An 18,973-nucleotide genomic window follows, 5' to 3' on the forward strand; every position below is an offset into this window, starting at 1 on the left:
TTCTATTTCTTTCTCATTAAAAAAGATTTGTGATCTTTGACATTTTTGACACCTCTCATTCAATTTTGATCTAATTTGCTCACAAATGGCATTGAACAGCCATTTCCTAAATGTTCTAGTCGAGGAGGGATGGCAATTCTTCCTCGATTTTATGATTGACATAATGGGTTTTTTCTTATTACTTAAATTAATTTTAACTGGGGTTGCACATTTGTGGCAGTATATGTAAAATTGCCATTGGCAATAATGAAATGAAAAAACATTGTTTTAAAGCACAACTGAAAAAATTGTTGCATGGTCTGCTGGCATCAGCACAAAGCAAAGTGTCTATCCTTTATTGGAATTCAATAGGGTCAATCAATGCATCCATTGCCTTCAGGAACATGCACGCAACAGAAGAAGGAATCTGAGATTGGGCTGCTGCAGGTCTTTTTTTTAGTTCTTTTGAAATATCCCTGAAGGAAGCTCAGGAAGAAAAATCATCGTAGAAGCATTCAGTAGAAGCATGGATCAATACATTTTTCTGGATCTATTGGATGGAATGCTAAAGCATGTTCAAAGGGGGAAAGTACTTGTAATGATCCTGAAATGCTAACAAGTCCACAAAAATAAAATAGTGCGAATTAAGAACAGAATAATGTTGGAAATGCTCACACATGAGTTACCTTGGGTGCTCTTTCTTTCCTTCTACCCTACTATAGAACTTCTGTCTTATTATTTCTTTCACCCTGTTCCTGCCCCTAATACCCTCCTTCTCTGCATATTAAAATGTATTTATTTCTAACTATTTCCACCATTTACAGGAGGTCGTCAACCTATTCATGAACTTTTCCTCAGTTTCTATAAATGTTGATGCTGCAGATGCTGGAATCTTGTGTAAAGCACAAAGTCCTGGAATAATTCAGCTGGTCAGGCAGCAACTATGGAAGGAACGGATGGACGACATTTCATATCTGAAGAAGGGTCCCAACCCAAAAGGTCTCCATTTATTCTCTCCAAAGATGCTGCCTGACCTGCTGAGTTCCTCCAGAACGTTGTGTATTATTCCATAAATGTTTCCGGATCTGCTGAGTATTTCCAGAAATTGCGTTTCATTGTCTTAAACTATCCATTCTGTTCTTGGATACATACTCTTGTAAATCCAGAGGGAATAATTTCATTTTTTTTGTTTTGACCTCTGCTTGTTCTTTTCCTGACACTGGACACCATTATTCTATTCACAGATACAAAGCCCGACGAAATTCCTCCAAGGATTAGATGGGCTTCCCCTTATGGCTGCTCCAGTTTTCACAAAGGTATTGCTGGTTGATAGAAATTGTTTATTGTTTGCAGATAATTACCTAGAAATTCATATGTAGGGTTCAAGAATAACTAGCATGGCACAGAGAAAAAAATGTGCTAAGGTGGCTTTAAATTTAATCCTAAATTTTTGCACGTTTTTGAGAGAGTCCACACCAATATTTGTGCCAAACATGACGCGAAGTTAAACTGATCTCACTTGCCTAGTGTGATCCATATCCCACTATTCCCTACACTTCCATGGCCCCATCTAAAAGCCTCTTAAATGCCACTATCGTATCCATCTCCACTACAGTCCCTGGCAGTCCAGGCCACACTACTCTCCATGCAAAACAACTTGCTCCACACATCCCCATTAAACATTCACCCTCTCAACCTTTCGCTATGCCCTCTAGTGTTGGACAATTCCACCCTGCAAAAACGGTTCTGATTGTCCACCCAATCTATGCCTGTCATATTTTTTTTATAGGTCATTAGGATTGCCTATAAAGAATTTGTATTGGTTTAGGTTTATTATTGTCATGTGTACCTAGATACGATGAAATGAACAAGGTCTTTAATAAAACATCACTTGGTGGAGTTTTGTTTCTACTCGTTTTTCAACTGATGATCGTAGAACTGTCCTATGTTCTATGACCACTTTCTGCAGTAGCAATATCCGGTGAAGGTTAACCTTCAACAAGGTAATCCCACTCACATCCATGGCCACTAAAAATCTTGAATACAAACTTAGACCAGTGCATGCATTGTTCTCAATGTCAGTCACCCTCATCTCCAGAGGTTTTCTCCTGAGGCACAGCACAGATTACTGTTTATTGCTGCAGTGCAGAAGTAAAAATAAAGTATTGCGTCAGCGTGCAATTCCTTTGTCATTCACAATGGATGGCTCTCAAGAATACAGGTGTTCACGGTGGACATTCATGCATTTACAGTGATCTGTCCAGCAGCTTTCTACCATTACATAAGGAAGCTATCCCCTGTGTCCATTGTTCTTCAGAAGCCTTGTCCCCCACTGCATGCCCCACCAATGTAGAATGTGAATGTACTTGTTCTTTACTAATCCTTGCCATTAAACTTCAGTTTGTCCTCTCTAAGTCCCTTCAATGGTTACTTCCTGACATCAGAGTCTGAAAAAGTGTTGCTAACACAGAAAATTCAACCCTAACACCTGCCGTTCCTGAAACAGTAGCATAACAAGGGGAGCTCACTGGCACTGCTCTGGGGCTGGTGATTACTGATGCCATTATATCTGCGAACACTGTCAGAGAGATTGCTGGTGATGTTTAATGCTGGGCATATAGTGCAGATAATTTTCTGGGGTAATTTGATTGTTAAACTTGCTGGTGAGTATGCACCAATATGGCCGAAGAATCCTGCAGCAAATTTTGCAATGTAAAATAGGTCCATTTTTCAGGAGGCTTTGTTGGTCAATAGAGCTTGATTATAACTACAAGACCTTTATAATGCAGCCATACATCATATAGAGATTTAAGAAACTATGATCAGGACAGGCAAATTTGTGCAATAAGTTTCATTGACCTTAAGAGTATCTACATAAGTGTGAATTTAACTGATAATGGCTCTTTATTATGAATGCTTTCTGCCACTGCCTGGCTGGGATGGCTGGTGTCTGAAAGTGGAAAAGAACCTGAGCAAGGTTGTGGTGAGGAAGTTGTGTATGCATCCGGCATCGAAATTTTAGAGGCCCAAAAGAATGTGGGATGAGGGAAAATCATGATGTAAGGTAAGTAGGTGGAAGAATCCTGTCATTTTCAAAATTGTCAGTACAAGTTTCCTAATATTAGCTAATACATCGTCTTCTCCACAATGTTCGGAGATGCTGGTGTTAACTATCCTTGACTTAGCTGCTCCTGCTGTCTTTAATTGTGTGTAACACTAAAAAGGAAATTTGTCAGTTTATGCCACACAGAATGATTTAATGAAATGCCTTTTGTGTTGCGTAGGAAAATAACTCCAGATGCTGGTACAAATCGAAGGTATCACAGAATGCTGGAGTAACTCAGCGGGTCAGGCAGCACCTCAGGAGAGAAGGAATGGGTGACGTTTCGAGTCGAGACCCATCTTCAGACTGAAGAAAGGTCCCGACTCGAAACGTCACCCATTCCTTCTCTCCTGAGATGCTGCCTGACCCGCTGAGTTACTCCAGCATTTTGTGATACCTGCATTTGTTGAATACCTGGTAGTTTTGCAGATTAGGAGATGTGATTTGCAACTGTGCTAAATGAGATGAAACGTTGAGTGTTTGTGACAAATATTGATTTTTAGAAACTGTTGGCAAATGCAGGGAGGGAATGTGATGCATTGAAAAGTGTTTGAAAATAACATTTGTGTATTTGTGGATTGTAGACAATGATCTTGAATCCTTTCATGCCTTTTTTAAAATTTCTTGGAGCAGTGAACCCACGGCTTGAATATAACACTACCTGTCATGGCTTAAATAGAGAACTATGTCACTACCCATTCAGGATCGAGGGCTCTCTCCTGTTTATACTGCCTTCAGAAGTGTGATATATTGAAACTTTGAGGAATTAATTAATCAGTCAGAAAACTATGAACACTCATGCGCCCTTCAATTATAACCTCTTTGCCAGGGATACCTCTGTGGCTGGTTCCATTAGGTGTGCTGCAGGGGCTTATGGACAGAGGATCAAAGCAGGGTAACATGCCTGTGTACCTCTTAGAAATAGGAAAATTGTTCATGCCTCCGGGTCCAATCAACAAGGGTATAGATGGACCATCTACAACTTTCTGGGGAGCAAATTAAGATTTTCTAAGTCAGTTAATGCAAGAGTCTGTGACCATATGTGGGAGATGCAACACAGGTCCCCATACCTTCTCCCTCAACTCTGCCCAGGGACCCTGACACTCCTTTCAGGTTAGGGAGAGGTTCACCTGCACCTCCTCCAAACTCATCTACTGTATCCGTTATTCTGGGTGTGGACTTCTATATATCCGCGAGGCCAAGCGTAGACCAGGCGATGTGTTTCGCTGAACACCTTAACTGTCCACCTTGGTCTATGTGATCTCACAGTTGCCAAACACTTTAACTCCCTTCCCCATTCCTATACTGACCTTTCTGTCCTGGGCCTCCTCCATTGTAAGAGTGAGGCCAAATGCAAATTGGAGGAACAGCACCTCACATTTCGCTTGGTCAGCTTACAATCCAGTGGTATGTTATTGATTTCTCTAATTACAAGTGACCCTTACATCTCCTCTCTCTCTGTCCCTCTCCCACCCTAGTCATTGTACTAGTTTCACTGTCGTTCTGTTGTGTTTCAGTGTCTGCATAACTAGTTATCACCAAGCCCACAGCCAATGATAAACCATTTCCTTGATCATCATTAATTTTGCATATCTTTCATTCATTTGTTCTATATCTCTCTATTTCACCATCTATATCTCGTTTCCCTTTCTCCGACTCTCAATCTGCAGAAAGGTCTCAACCCGAAACCTCACATATATTCCGTTTCTCCAGAGATGCTGCCTGACCCGCTGAGTTACTCCAGCTTTTTGTGTCTATTTTCGAGTTCCTCCAGCAATTTGCTTTTTGCTCAAGGTTGCAGCATCTGCAGTCTCTTGTGTCTTCCTGTTGTGTCGTGAGTTTGAAAGATTCACTGCCTTGTGTGAAGAAATTATGATTCATCTTTGTTCTAAATTGCTGACTCCTTAATTTAAGGCTATGGCTCATGTTCCTCAACACCCTCTCCAAAGGAAAACATCTTTACATCCACATTGTCAAGCCCCTTAAGTATTTTCTGTTTCAGTTGGATCATCTCTCACTCTTCTAAACTCAATGAAGAACAGGTCTAGTGTGTTTAATCCCTTCTCAAAGAACAAACACTTCAAGCCAGGAATCAATCCAAAGAACCTTCATTACACCCCTCCTATCACACCCCTCCAGTCATAAGGAGACATGATATTTCAGATGCAATCTCACTAGGACAACATGCACTCTTGCACTTAAATTCTATTGCAATATCATCTCATATTTCTCATTTATTTATAACATAGCAGGAGTCCATTGGCTATTGTGCCTCTGCCAACTTGCAAAGCATAACCATCAGTTCCAGTTCTGCACTTATTTACCTTTTAACCTGTTCTCCATCTCATACCCACCAAATTCCTCTGATGCTCTTATCAACCTGGGGAAATTTATCATAACCCATTAAATTATGAGAATTTCTTTGGAATATGAGCAGCAACCAGAGCATCAAATATCATGACCAAACCAAAGTTGCTGGAACTGTGCAGTCGCAGCACGAACTGCTGGCTTTCTAATTTGCACGTTTTATTTGCACGTTATTTTTTGGAGATTTATGTAAAGAACACTTGAGTTGATCGGAACACCGTCTCCTTTCCATCTCTCTTTAAAAATTCTCCATGATTTAAAATATTTTTTTGTAATAAGAGGATGCACTTGCATATTTTCATCCGTTCCATCTGTACTGTGTTCACCCATTAACCTATCCATCTATATCTCTACAAGGCTCTTTGCATTCTTGCCACACCCCACGTTCCCACCCAGATTTGCAAATTTAATAAACTTAGATACATTACAATGATGTATCACATAAATACATGACTGATTCTATTGAATGGGTGGAGAGTCCTATGTTGCTGTATGGACTATATGGGTAAAAATCTCAACATTTGGACTGGATGCAGCAAATTATTTTGTCGTATGGGTATTCAAGATCTGAGGTGATGGTATCAAAGGATCAGTAGAAATTTTGCTTCAGTAAATATTGCAGAAATAGCAAAATTGTTAAAAATGGTGAAAGCTGAAAAATTCAGTGTAAGAAATGTCTGTACTGTATATTTGTCCAACTAGAGATATATAATTTAGAGTCATACAGTGTGGAAACAGGCCCTTCGGCCCAACTTGCACACGCCAACCAACATGCCTCATCAATGCGAGTCCCACCTGCCCATATCCTTCTCAACCTATCTTATCCATGTACCTGCCAAAATGTATTTTAAACATTGTGATAGTACCTGCCTCAACTACCTTCCATATAACCACCATCCTTTGTGTAAAAAAAAGTTATCCTTCAGGTTCCTATTAAATCTCCCCCCCCACCCCCCCACCCCCTACCCCCCCCCACCCCCCCACCCCCCCCCCACCCCCCCCCCCCACCCCCCCCCCACCCCCCCCCCCACCTCACCTTAAACCTGTGTCCTATGGTTTTTGATTCCCTTCCTCAGAGTAAAAGGCAGCATTTACCCTATCTATTCCTCACCTTATCTTATACACCTCAATACGATCACCCCTCTTCCTCCTGCTCTCCAAGGAATAAAGTCCTAGCTTGCTCTACCTCTGCCTATAGCTCAAGTCCTAGCAACATCCTCATAAGTTTTATCTGCACCCTTTTCAGCATACAATCTTTCCTATAACAGGGTGACCAAAACTGAACACAATACTCCAAATGTGGCCTCACCAATATCATGTCCAACTGTAACATGACCTCCCAACTTCTATACTTTGTCATTTATTTTACTGTATTTATTCACCTTGCAACTGCTTATCATCTTACCATCAACTGGGCACATCTCCTTTCATTCATCAATCTATATTTGTCTGTATCAGAAACTGCATTAACTTTGCCTGCATTTAAGTTGTTGCAATATGTTGATGTATGTGATGCTCACAGCTGCTTGCAATTGCAATCAGTGAAATGTTTTATAAAGTAAGATATCTGGGACACATTTAGAACTCTTGGTAAATCAAGAATCTAGATACCTCGCCAAGAACATATTTAGACTGATAAATTAACGTTTACATGATTTGCAGCCACTGCAAGATGTGACGTCAATAGAGGGACAACTGGTTGTATTGGAATGCAGAATAAAAGGAGTACCTTTCCCGAAAATAGAATGGTACAGAGAAGAAACTTTAATTGAAGATTCTCCTGATTTCCGAATCCTGCAGAAAAGTATGTGTTGTTTATCATAGCAGCGACTAATCAATGTACCAAGTCAACATTTTCTGGAATCTTTTTTAATTAATTTCCGAGCTTTGTGGCAAACTTATGAACTGAATTAATGTTTTTTGTTCTCAAGTTTACATTGGTGATGTATTGTGGATAATAAGTTGGAAGCTTTGGTGGAGTGGATTTTATTTGGTCTAATGTTCTTTGATGAAGCAATAAAAAAGTTTGATGAAAGCAGTGTAGGTGATGTGTCAATTAATCTTCACAAGACATTTGACAACCAGGAGTTAAAAGGAGAATGTTTGTGTGGATACAAAATTGGCCAAGAGGCAGAAAGCAGAGAACATGGCTGAATGGATGTTTTTCAAACTGGAGATAAATATGTGATGGTGTCACATGGAGAGCAGAAATAGAACTGCTGACACTTTTGATACATATTAACGACCTGGAATTGGGTATATGTGGCAATAGACCAATGTGACTGGCAGTTCCAAAGTTTTTAGGCACTTCCTTGCAAGTACATCCCAGATTTATGTGTATGTATTACTAGTTCAAGTTATGCTCAGCGACAGATGCCAGTTCACCTGTCACTGTGAGTCATTGCTTGAATCAATATGGATCCAGTACTCGAGGCCGGTCCCGCTGAGTTACTTCAGCAGATCATTACTATACAGGTGATCCTGCAGACAAACCAAAGGCCAACTAAGTGGCAAGTTTATGTTGCGAGCAAGCATGTCCTTTCAGCTTACGAATAGTGATATTTTCAGCATCAGTATTAGGTAGTATTAGTATTAAAATGACTTACTTTGTATGAGAGCTGAGTGAACCTAAGAGTGTGAATAGAGAAGTCAAGGCAAAGCCCGTACTCTTCAGTCAGGGACAAGTTTAGATCAGGCATCTCAGTCAACATGGATGAGTTGGGTTGAAGGGCCTGTTTCCATTCTTCATTCAAAGTCATTGCCTCACCAGCCAGGTTGAATGAACGGGGCAAATTTGCAGCTGGTTTCAAGACATTAGTCGGAAAATATGGTAATGTGGTCATGCAGCTAGAATTCAGGAACAATAACTCAGAGACACAGATTCAAATTCCATCGATGGTAGCTTTGGAATTTGAATGAAAATACTTACAGAAAACTCTGGAATTAAAAATAATTTTGTATCAATAACTGAAAGTAGTAGATTGCAAAGTCCGTCTTCTTCACTATTGTCCTTTAGTGAACAGAGACAGAAGTCTTCCATGTGTACCTGATCTGATTGCAGATCCATCAATTATAGTCATAAAGTCATAGAATCACACAATGGAAACAGGCCCTTTGGCCTAATTTGCCCACACTGACCAACATGTCCCATTTACACTCGTCTTACCTGCCTGCGTTTGGCCCATATCCCTCCAACTACCTCAACTACCTCCTCTGGCAGCTTGTTCTATATACCCACCACCCTTTGTGTAAAAAAAGTTACTCCTCAGATTCCTATTAAATCTTTTCCCCTAAACCTTAAACCTATGTCCCCTGGTCCTCAATTCCCTTACTCTGGGCAAGAGACTCTGTGCATCTACCTGATCTATTCCTCTCATGATTTTATACACCTCCATAAGATCACCCATCATCCTCCTGCGCTCCAAGGAATAGAGTCCAAGCCTACTCAACCTCTCCCTATAGCTCAGACCCTCGAGTCCTGGCAACATCCTTGTAAAAGGTGTTCCAAAAGATTTCCGTGGAGCTTGGATAATTGGCAGAGGATGTCACCTGACAATGTAAGACTTCTCACTTCTGATACTGAACAAGTAATTGGGTTCACCAGTAAATGCTGCAGGCCAGCAGGCAGTTTAAAGCTTTTTGTACAATTGGTCTGACAGCTTTCCGACTGGAAAAGAAGGAAAATGTTTACTGAATGACAGATGTAGGGTCCAGAAGAGGAGATTCCCCAGTGTAAACGTTGGGAACTCACCAGTGAAAATGTGCAGCTAGAAAAATAACTAGTACAAACTTGGAGCTTCCAAATTGTACAGAAAGTTAGGGCTTCTGATGAAATAAAATAGCTGTCATTTACAAAATAAACTGTGGTTTTTAAATGCCATTCATAGAGCGATGCACCACTAAAAGAAGTCATTCAACCCATCATACCTGTTTATGCCATTTAGTTGCTTCTATTTTTATGACCAAATTGTACAAGCAAGTGCACAACTGCGACAAATAATCAGTCATGCGATGATAGTTTTACCTTTTTAATTAATTACATGCTCCTCTTTCCCCATAGCCTTGAAAAAAATATTTTCACATCCAAATCCCTTTAGAGAGTTAATATTGAATCTGCCTCTGTCACTATTTCAGATATATATATTTATGGAGTTGATTCTAACTCTCAGAATTCATTACATTTATGTGTCTGGATGCAGTGGCCATTAAATATGATCTTACTGTGTCTAACAATTTTTCAGAGTTTGAAGGACCTTTACGAAAACATTCCCACTCCAATAAATCAATGTTTGTTTTTTTGGGAATTTAGTCTTTATAACTAAGAACAGTTAACACTATCCTTGCATAATTATTTGCTTCAGCTGCAGATTTGCAGACAGTGTAGTTTGGTTAAAAAAAAGATGGTAGCAAATTATGTTCTAATCAAATTATTTTCTGCAAGAGTTTGAGGCAATCACAACGAAAATGCAAAAGAATATAAAGAATAAAGCATTCACTTTTATGCTGATCCCGACCAGGTAAACAATTTCAAATTATTGAATTCTGCAATAATCTCCAAATGAGCTGAGGCTGTTGCTCTTTACTATAATTAGAGTTGTTGCTCTAAAAGGGAATGACTGCTTGCAGAATTGTAACTTTGGGCAGTAAAATTACTGCAAACAAAATCTGCTGACGTGCTATGAACAAGGCCAAAAGAGGTTTCCTGGGCACTGATTCTAAATATTTGAAAGTATGTTATCTCCACAAGAGTTAAACATTTTTTTTTTGTTTTCTAACGTTAAAATTATTCCCAAATCTTGGGTAGATTGAACTGCATTTATGTTTTAATCTTTAAATAATGATTCATTAAATTGAGGTGGCGGAGTTTTGAGGAGGCGATGAAGGTGATCGATGAGGGTAGGGTGGTGAATGTTGTGTATATGGATTTCAGTAAAGCATTTGATAAAGTCACTCATGGTAGGCTGATCCAGAAGATTAAGATGCATGGCATTAATAGTGGCTTGGCCATATGGATTCAGAACAGGTTTACTGATAGAGGACAGAGGGTTATAGTGGAAGAACAATCTTCAGGCTGGAGGTCTGTGACCAGTGGAGTTCTGCAGGGATCTGTGCTGGGACCTCTGCTGTTTGTGATGTACATAAATGACTTGGATGGAAACATAGGTAGGTTGGTTAGTAAGTTTGCAGATAACACCAAAATTCCTGGGGTCGTGGACTGTGAGGAAGGCTGTCAAAGTATACAGTGGGGTATAGATCAGTTACAGAAATGGGTGTAGAAATGGCAGATGGAGTTTAATCCGAGCAAATGTGAGGTGTTGCACTTTGGGGGGGTCAAACGGAAGGGGAAAATATACAGTTAATGGCATGACCCTTAATGGCATTGATGCACAGAGGAATCATCGGATCCAAGTTCATTACACCCTGAAAGTGGCAACACAATAGATAAAGTGGTAGAGAAGGCATATGAAATGCTTGCCTTCACAGGTCGGGGCATTTAGTACAAGAGTCAGTAAGCCATGATGCAGCTTTATAGGACTTTGGTTAGGCCGCATTTGGAGTATTGTGTGCAGTTCTGTTTGCCTCATTGCAGGACGGGTAGGGAGGCTTTGTAGAGGGTGCAAAGGAGTTTTACCAAATTGATGCTGGGAGTAGGAGGTTTTAGTTTAGTTCAGAGATACAGCACGGAAGCAGGCCCTTCGTCTCACTGAGTCCGCGACGACCATTAATCACCATATACTTGTTTTATCCTACAAACTAGGGACAATTTATGGAAGCCAATTAAAATACAAACCTACATGTGTTTGGAATGTGGGAGGAAACTGGAGCACCCAGAGAACACCCACGTGGTCATACGGAACGTAAAAAATTCCATACAGACAGGATCAGGATTGAACCCGGGTCTCTGGTGCTGTTAGGCCGCAATTCTACCTCTGCACCACTGTGCCAGCCGTATTAGGTACAGGGAGAGGTTGGACAGACTTGGGTTGTTTTCTCTGGAACACTGAAGGTTGCGGGTAGAGCTGATAGAAGTATATGAAATTATGAGAGACAGAGATGAGGTAAATAGTCAGAATCTTTTTTTTTTCCAGTTTGGAAATAAATCGAATACTTGAGGGCATAGATTTGCGGTGAGAGTGGCAAAGTTTAAAGAGATGTGCAGGGCAATTCTTTTACACAGAGGGTGGTGAGTGACTGGTACGCGCTCCAGGGGGTAGTGGTTGAAGCAGATACGTTAGTGACATTGGATAAACATATGGAAATGCAGGGAATGGAGGGATATAGGTTATATGCAGGTAGTTAAGTGATGGCATCGTGCTTGGCACAGACATTGTGAGTCAAAGGGCCTGCTCTTGTGTTGTGTGTTCTATGTTCTATGTAAATGCTTAAGTAAAACAAAAATAGTTGTCCTAATGAACATATATGTTGTCTTTTCCTATTTGTTTTTATTTATGTAGAGCCAAGATCAACGAGTGAGTCAGGTGAGTGTTTCTATATTTTCATGGATTGGGTACCCAGATAAAATTAGCAAGACTTGTCGCTGTTAATATTTTTTGTAGGTGAAGCATGATATCAATGACTTTTGTATTCAGTTTCTGTAATTTGGTTTTACAACAGTGTGAAAGGAAAAGTAAATATAACAAAACCAAAATGTTATAAGACATTCATATTAATATTTACTGGAACTGTTGGAAGACTGATACCATCTATTATGTCACAGTTGCTTTTAAGAGGTTGGTAATGATAATTGGTGCACAGTGGTGCTACAGTTACGCGGTAGTTGTAGCCTAAATCCCAATTAAAGTCCAGTTTGGTGATGTGGAAGTGAGTCTCCCAACATTATTGGCTGAATTCAAATGTTTTTGGAACTGGGAAAGAAGTCAAAGTAGGGAAATGCATTTCCATAATGCATTTCACGTTGTCTGAAGGTCAGTCAGTCACAGCACTTGTGGAAGTGCAATAGACAATAGGTGCAGGAGTAGGCCATTCGGCCCTTCGAGCCAGCACCACTATTCAATGTGATCATGGCTGATCATTCTCAATCAGTACCCCGTTCCTGCCTTCTCCCCATACCCCCTGACTCCGCTATCCTTAAGAGCTCTATCTAGCTCCCTCTTGAATGCATTCAGAGAATTGGCCTCCACTGCCTTCTGAGGCAGAGCATTCCACAGATTTACAACTCTCTGACTGAAAAAGTGTTTCCTTATCTCCGTTCTAAATGGCCTACCCCTTATTCTTAAACTGTGGCCCCTGGTTCTGGACTCCCCCAACATTGGGAACATGTTTCCTGCCTCTAACGTGTCCAACCCCTTAATAATCTTATATGTTTCGATAAGATCCCCTCTCATCCTTCTAAATTCCAGTGTATACAAGCCTAGTCGCTCCAGTCTTTCAACACTGTTGTACTGCAGCCAAAATGTACACAGCAATATAGGAATAACTAAATAATTCGTTTTGGTGAGTAGGGAGGATGTTGATTGAAAGAAAAAAATATTGGCCAAGGCACTAGTTGCTCATCTTAAAATAGCTCATCTTTTGCATCCAGATTTAGAGAGACCAAATATTTTATAATTCAGGTATTGGGTGGGATATTGAAATGGTGCCCACCAAAGGACCAGAGCCTGGTGGGAGTGTTATGGCTGTGCCTGCGGCAGTTTGGCTGACAATTTCTTGGATGGTGGCCATGAACATATCATAGAAACATAGAAACATAGAAAATAGGTGCAGGAGTAGGCCATTCGGCTCTTCGAGCCTGCACCGCCATTCAATATGATCATGGCTGATCATCCAACTCAGTATCCCGTACCTGCCTTCTCTCCATACCCCCTGATCCCTTTAGCCACAAGGGCCACATCTAACTCCCTCTTAAATATAGCCAATGAACTGGCCTCAACTACCTTCTGTGGTAGAGAATTCCACAGATTCACCACTCTCTGTGTGAAAAAAATCTTTCTCATCTCGGTCCTAAAAGACTTCCCCCTTATTCTTAAACTGTGACCCCTTGTTCTGGACTTCCCCAACATCGGGAACAATCTTCCTGCATCTAGCCTGTCCAGCCCCTTAAGAATTTTGTAAGTTTCTATAAGATCCCCCCTCAATCTTCTAAATTCCAGCGAGTACAAGCCGAGTCTATCCAGTCTTTCTTCTTATGAAAGTCTTGCCATCCCAGGAATCAATCTGGTGAACCTTCTCTGTACTCCCTCTATGGCAAGAATGTCTTTCCTCAGATTAGGAGACCAAAACTGTACGCAATACTCCAGGTGTGGTCTCACCAATGCCCTGTACAACTGCAGCAGAACCTCCCTGCTCCTATACTCAAATCCCCTCGCTATGAATGCCAACATACCATTCGCTTTCTTCACTGCCTGCTGCACCCGCATGCCTACTTTCAATGACTGGTGTACCATGTCACGGTTCAAGATCTGGAGCAGATTAGGTGGGAAGGAGTTGAAAAGACTAGGTAGATATGTGAGTTATTTTAATGCAAGTCTGGAGCAGTGAAAATCTAAATGTTCCACGTATGATCAACCAAAGAAGTCTTTCATAGACAATGTGCCTTTATGCACAAGTGGTATGGGAATCACTTTAGACATTTAAGAGTGACACTAGGAAGAACTTTATTGATATCCCAAAATGGAATGCATTGACCCAGAAGTGGTTGTTATCATGTCTTGCTCTAAAAAAGATCAATTTTAATTACTTAATGCTGAAATAAGTGGCATTATGTGTTCAAATTTCTCTCTTTTAATATTCAACGGTAATTGTATATGCAGAGGTCAATTGTGTTGGGAATCTTATATTCAATGATATATTTTTCAATGCATGTTCACAGGTGTGAGTCTTAATTTTGACTACAAATGCCACAAAATGCCGCAGACGCCACAAAAATTGGTATAATTGTAGATAGTGTGCAAGGGTGTCAAAGTGTACAGGAAGATAATGATCAATTAGAATTATGGAATGAGAAAGGGCAAATGGAGATTAATGCAGACAATAGACAATAGACATTCGGCCCTTCGAGCCAGCACCGCCATTCAATGTGATCATGGCTGATCATTCACAATCAGTACCCCGTTCCTGCCTTCTCCCCATACCCCCTGACTCCAGGGGTATGTGTGAGATGGTACACTCTGGGAGGTCAAATGTATTAGGAAAGTGGTTGGCATTCCACTGGCATTCGAAGGAAAACAATCCAAATCTGTCCAACTTCTCCCTGTAGCTAATACCTCCTAATCCAGGCATTATTTTGGCAAACCTTTCCTGCACCATTTCCTAAGCAGACACACGGGCAATAATTTAGAGGCATTTAAACAGACACATGATCAGGATAGGGTTGGATCATATTTCATTGTTAAAAAAGTTATGTTTTAATCAAACATGTGCACATGGAAAAGTACAGACAAAGCGGAAAATGTTGGCTGGTGAAACTCACTGTAGCGTATGATATGAATATATACTTGAAAGTTAGTTGGAAAGCATCTGTAATTCATTTGAATATTTTTTAGAGGAGATCTGCACCCTGGTAATTGCTGAAGCTTTTGCTGAAGACTCTGGGATGTTTACATGTACAGCTAGCAACAAGTACGGCACCATGTCCAGCTTTGCTCATCTCAGCATCCGCGGTAAGTCTTCCCTCCGTTTTAAATTTCTTTACTGTATCATTGACGTTTTGCTTTGGATGGAAAATGAAAAAGATACATAATTTCTTCAAAAAGTGATTATTTTAATCAAACTGTATGGGATGCAGCAGCCCATCAACATTGGACACAGGTTCACTGGATTAGGGAAGCACTAATTTAGGATTAAACCACAGACTTCAGAAGGCCGTAGGCTCAAGGGATTAACTTTGATAGGATCAGGTAGAAAATGCAAGAGGATTAGACAGTGATTCCGAAACTGGGTATCCTGCACCAAGTGACACACCCTGAGTCCCAAGCATTTCCTACCATTTAAAGCACAAGTAAGGTGCATGGTGGAACTTCCACCGCACATTTGGCTGAGCGCTGCCAGTGCTGTTTGTAGACAAAAAGGTGCCAGTATCCACATACCAATTAAAACCTAAACTGCATTTATTCGTCAACTTCTAATTTAATAAACTAATAACTAAAAAGTATAAAATCAAAATAAAATTCTTAACATTTGAAGAACTAGTTTTTAACTTTTTAGAGGTGCCGGGACACTGTACACCATCACAAAAAAGTACTAAACACATTCAAGACGTAATTCGTACCACACTCTTGAATGGAAAGTTTATACCTTTACTACCTCTACCATCACTACCAATAGCTCCAATGTATCATCTACAAAATTCATTGTGGCAATGCAGGCAGGCTTTTTCAATTGCATTTCCACCACATTGAGGGAGAGTAGCAGACACATGGAGATAGTATCATGTACAAACCCTTTTCAAAGCCATGCACCATCTCAGTTGGAAGTACGTGACTGTCCATTCATAGTTGCCGTGTCAAAATCCTGGAACTCGCTGACAATGCAGGGGGAGAACCTTCACCCCAATCCTCAGTGATTCAGTATGCAGGCCGTCTACCTGCCTACTAACTACTACCTACTACCTATTAACTAATCAAGGTATTAACTAATGGCATTACCATAGTCACCCCATTCCACAAGTGAAGAAAGAAAAATATTAAAAGGCAAATGCACTGGATGAAACAGAAATTCCCCACGATTAGAAAACACTTAGATGTTTAAATATCCTGTGGAATTAAGAAACATCCTATAAAATTAAACTGGCATTTTACAATAGACAATAGACAATAGGTGCAGGAGGAGGCCATTTGGCTCTTCGTGCCAGCACCGCCATTCAATGTGATCATGGCTGATCATTTACAAGATCAGGTTGCATTCCCAAAGGATTATGAAACAGCCACATAAGATAAGATAGTAGCTCCACGGGATCAGGTAACAGCTCCAGTAGTTAAATGGTAGTTTTAAGGAATTAACAAATTCAGATTAGGCATCCGTTCCTTTGGATGAAGCAACATAATCTCATTAATATGGAGCTATTTTAAAGGAACAAACAGCAGGCCAAATAATTAAAAGAAACAGTATTCTGTTAGCGATCAGCCATAGGTAGTCCATGAACAGTTTGCAACATCCTTATGGGATTGACACAAAAAGGTGGAGTGACTCAGCAGGTCAGACAACATCTCTGGGGAAAAGGAATAAGTGACATTTCGCGTTGATTCCTTTCTTCAGACTCGGGGGAAAGGGAGACTAGAGATATAGAAGGGTAAGGTGTATTCTCTTCTCCCCCGCTCCCTTTTATACTACCTTCCCAACCACACTTTCAGCTGCACAACCCTTTGGTTTCTGTGCCCACTGAGGTATTGCACCAGACATCTTCCACTGTTTACATTCTTTGAGGTTATGCTTTGAGATCTGCCAGCAATACCTCAACTTTGAGACCAATGTTGACTTCCTGTCTCTGGTTGTTTACCCACTGGTCCGGAATATTATGATGCAAATCATGAAGGTTCTTGAACCGGGTATCAGGGAGATGACATACCATCCTTGAACCAGGTCTGCAGCAACAGAACCACCTGCATGGCTAGAAAACTCTGGAAACTCATAACTATTATTCTATTGTCAATACTCCTCCTTGAAAGTTAGAGTCATAGAGTCTTACAGCGTGGAAACAGGCCCTTCAGCCCAAATTGCCCATGCTGACCAGCATGCCCCATGTATACTAGTCTCATCTGCCCACCTTTGGCCCATATCCCTCTAATCCCATCCTATCTGTGACCTCTGCCCACCTGCCTGTCTTTTCAATAGGATGTGTATCCTTGAATGTACAGCTCCCAGCTCTGATCCTCTTTCAGCCAAGTCCCTGTGATGCCCACAACGTCATACCTACCCATTTCTAACCTTGCTTTCAGCTCAACCACCTTGTTCTGTAAACTGTGTGCATTGAAATATAACACCTTTAGTTCAGTGGGACAGGTAGCATCTCAGGAGAGAAGGAATGGGTGATGTTTCGGGTTGAGACCCTTCAGTCTGAAGAAGGGTCTCGACCCGAAACGTCACGCATTCCTTCTCTCCTGAGATGCTGCCTGTCCCGCTGAGTTACTCCAGCATTTTGTGTCTACCTTCGATTTAAACCAGCATCTGTAGTTCTTTCCTACACCTTTATTTCAGTATTTACCACCCCTCTTCTCAAATTGGACCCTATTTTGCCTGACCTGAGATTCTTATCCCCTTTCAAACGTTTTGTCCTATTCCTCCTTCTAGAGACTTTAGTAACATCCCCATGCACTCTCCTTCCCTTTTCCTTCATCCATACATCTCCAGTTTGTTGAACCCACCCCTCACTATCCTTCCTGTACAGCTGAACTCCATGCCTAATTGCGTTCTCCACTGCTCAAACCTCTTCAACTTTGTTATTCAATGTTCTCCTGAACTACCTTACACCTCTTTTCTTTGTCCATCTGCGGTCAACCAATTTTTCTTTGGTACTCTCTTAAGTAATGGTTAAAGTTAGGTTGATTGAATTGAATTGATCAATAGATACAGCATGGAAATAGGACCTTCGGCCCACTGAGTCCAGGCTGACCATTGATCACCGGTTCACACTTGTTTTATGTTATCCTACTTTCCTATCTACTCCCTACACACTAGTGGTAATTTTAGAGGCCAATTAACCTACAAACCTGCACGTCTTTGGGATGTAGGAGGAAACCGGAGCACCCGATAGAAACCCACATGGTCATAGGGAGAACGTGCAAACTCCACACTGTCAGCACCCGAGGTCAGGATCGAACTAGGGTCTTTGGCACTGTGAGACAGCAGCTCTGCCAGCTGTGCCATTGTGCCCCCATCCCCACCCCCCCCCCCCCGCTACCACCACTGGTTTTAGAAAAGGGTCAGCAATTAATTTTTTTAAGGTTCCCCAGCCACCAAGTTCCAAGTTGAGTACACCATAAAACCAATGCTCCAAATAACTGAATTCTGAGCTTCTCTGGAAGAAACTGATGGATGGCTTTTTCATAGGAACTGAAGATCACAATGCCGTTAACCTGAATGCTTCAAGTTTGGTGACTGTTGAGGCCACTGCAACAAATATGCAGGTCCAGCCGAATAAAATGCTGTTACAATCCAGTGTGCCTTTTAAGCCGAAACTGGAGGGTGTTCTTGTGAACCACCAAGACCACAAGCCTAAAGCTGGGTTGCGAGTTCATTTTAGATTACCTGAAGATGATGCAGGAAGAGAACCTTCATTTGAGGAGGGACATGACAAAATTAACAAACAGAATACCTGGACATCAGGGCAGATTTCACCCACAAAAGAGCCTCCACCCGTATTTGCCAAACCAAAACTGTGAGTATTTTATTTGCAGATGCAGAGCATGCATTACTATTGAATTATCAGACGCATGTTTCAGTGAAGATAGTCTCCTGACTCTTGTATGAGTAAGATGTATTAAACAGATATTGGTTTACATTACATAAATGTTTAACATTTCAAGGCTATCAAAGTCACTTGGGTTATAACAGTGTTGCAGTGCAAAT

The 18,973-nt window shown here is 41.0% G+C and overlaps 1 protein-coding gene across 2 annotated transcripts in view; it reads left to right on the forward strand.

Annotated features, from left to right (window-relative positions):
- Positions 1 to 18,973, forward strand: part of mypn (myopalladin) — a 123,271-nt gene that overhangs the window by 57,253 nt on the left and 47,045 nt on the right. For both annotated transcript variants that reach the window (XM_078412775.1, XM_078412776.1), the window contains exons 6-10: positions 1,224 to 1,295; positions 7,112 to 7,253; positions 11,905 to 11,928; positions 14,953 to 15,069; positions 18,455 to 18,782. In XM_078412775.1, coding sequence (XP_078268901.1) covers positions 1,224 to 1,295; positions 7,112 to 7,253; positions 11,905 to 11,928; positions 14,953 to 15,069; positions 18,455 to 18,782 — 683 coding nt within the window. The remainder of the gene's footprint in view (positions 1 to 1,223; positions 1,296 to 7,111; positions 7,254 to 11,904; positions 11,929 to 14,952; positions 15,070 to 18,454; positions 18,783 to 18,973) is intronic.

This window comes from Rhinoraja longicauda, chromosome 16, assembly GCF_053455715.1.
Source record: "Rhinoraja longicauda isolate Sanriku21f chromosome 16, sRhiLon1.1, whole genome shotgun sequence".
NCBI classification, from domain to species: Eukaryota; Metazoa; Chordata; class Chondrichthyes; order Rajiformes; family Arhynchobatidae; genus Rhinoraja; species Rhinoraja longicauda.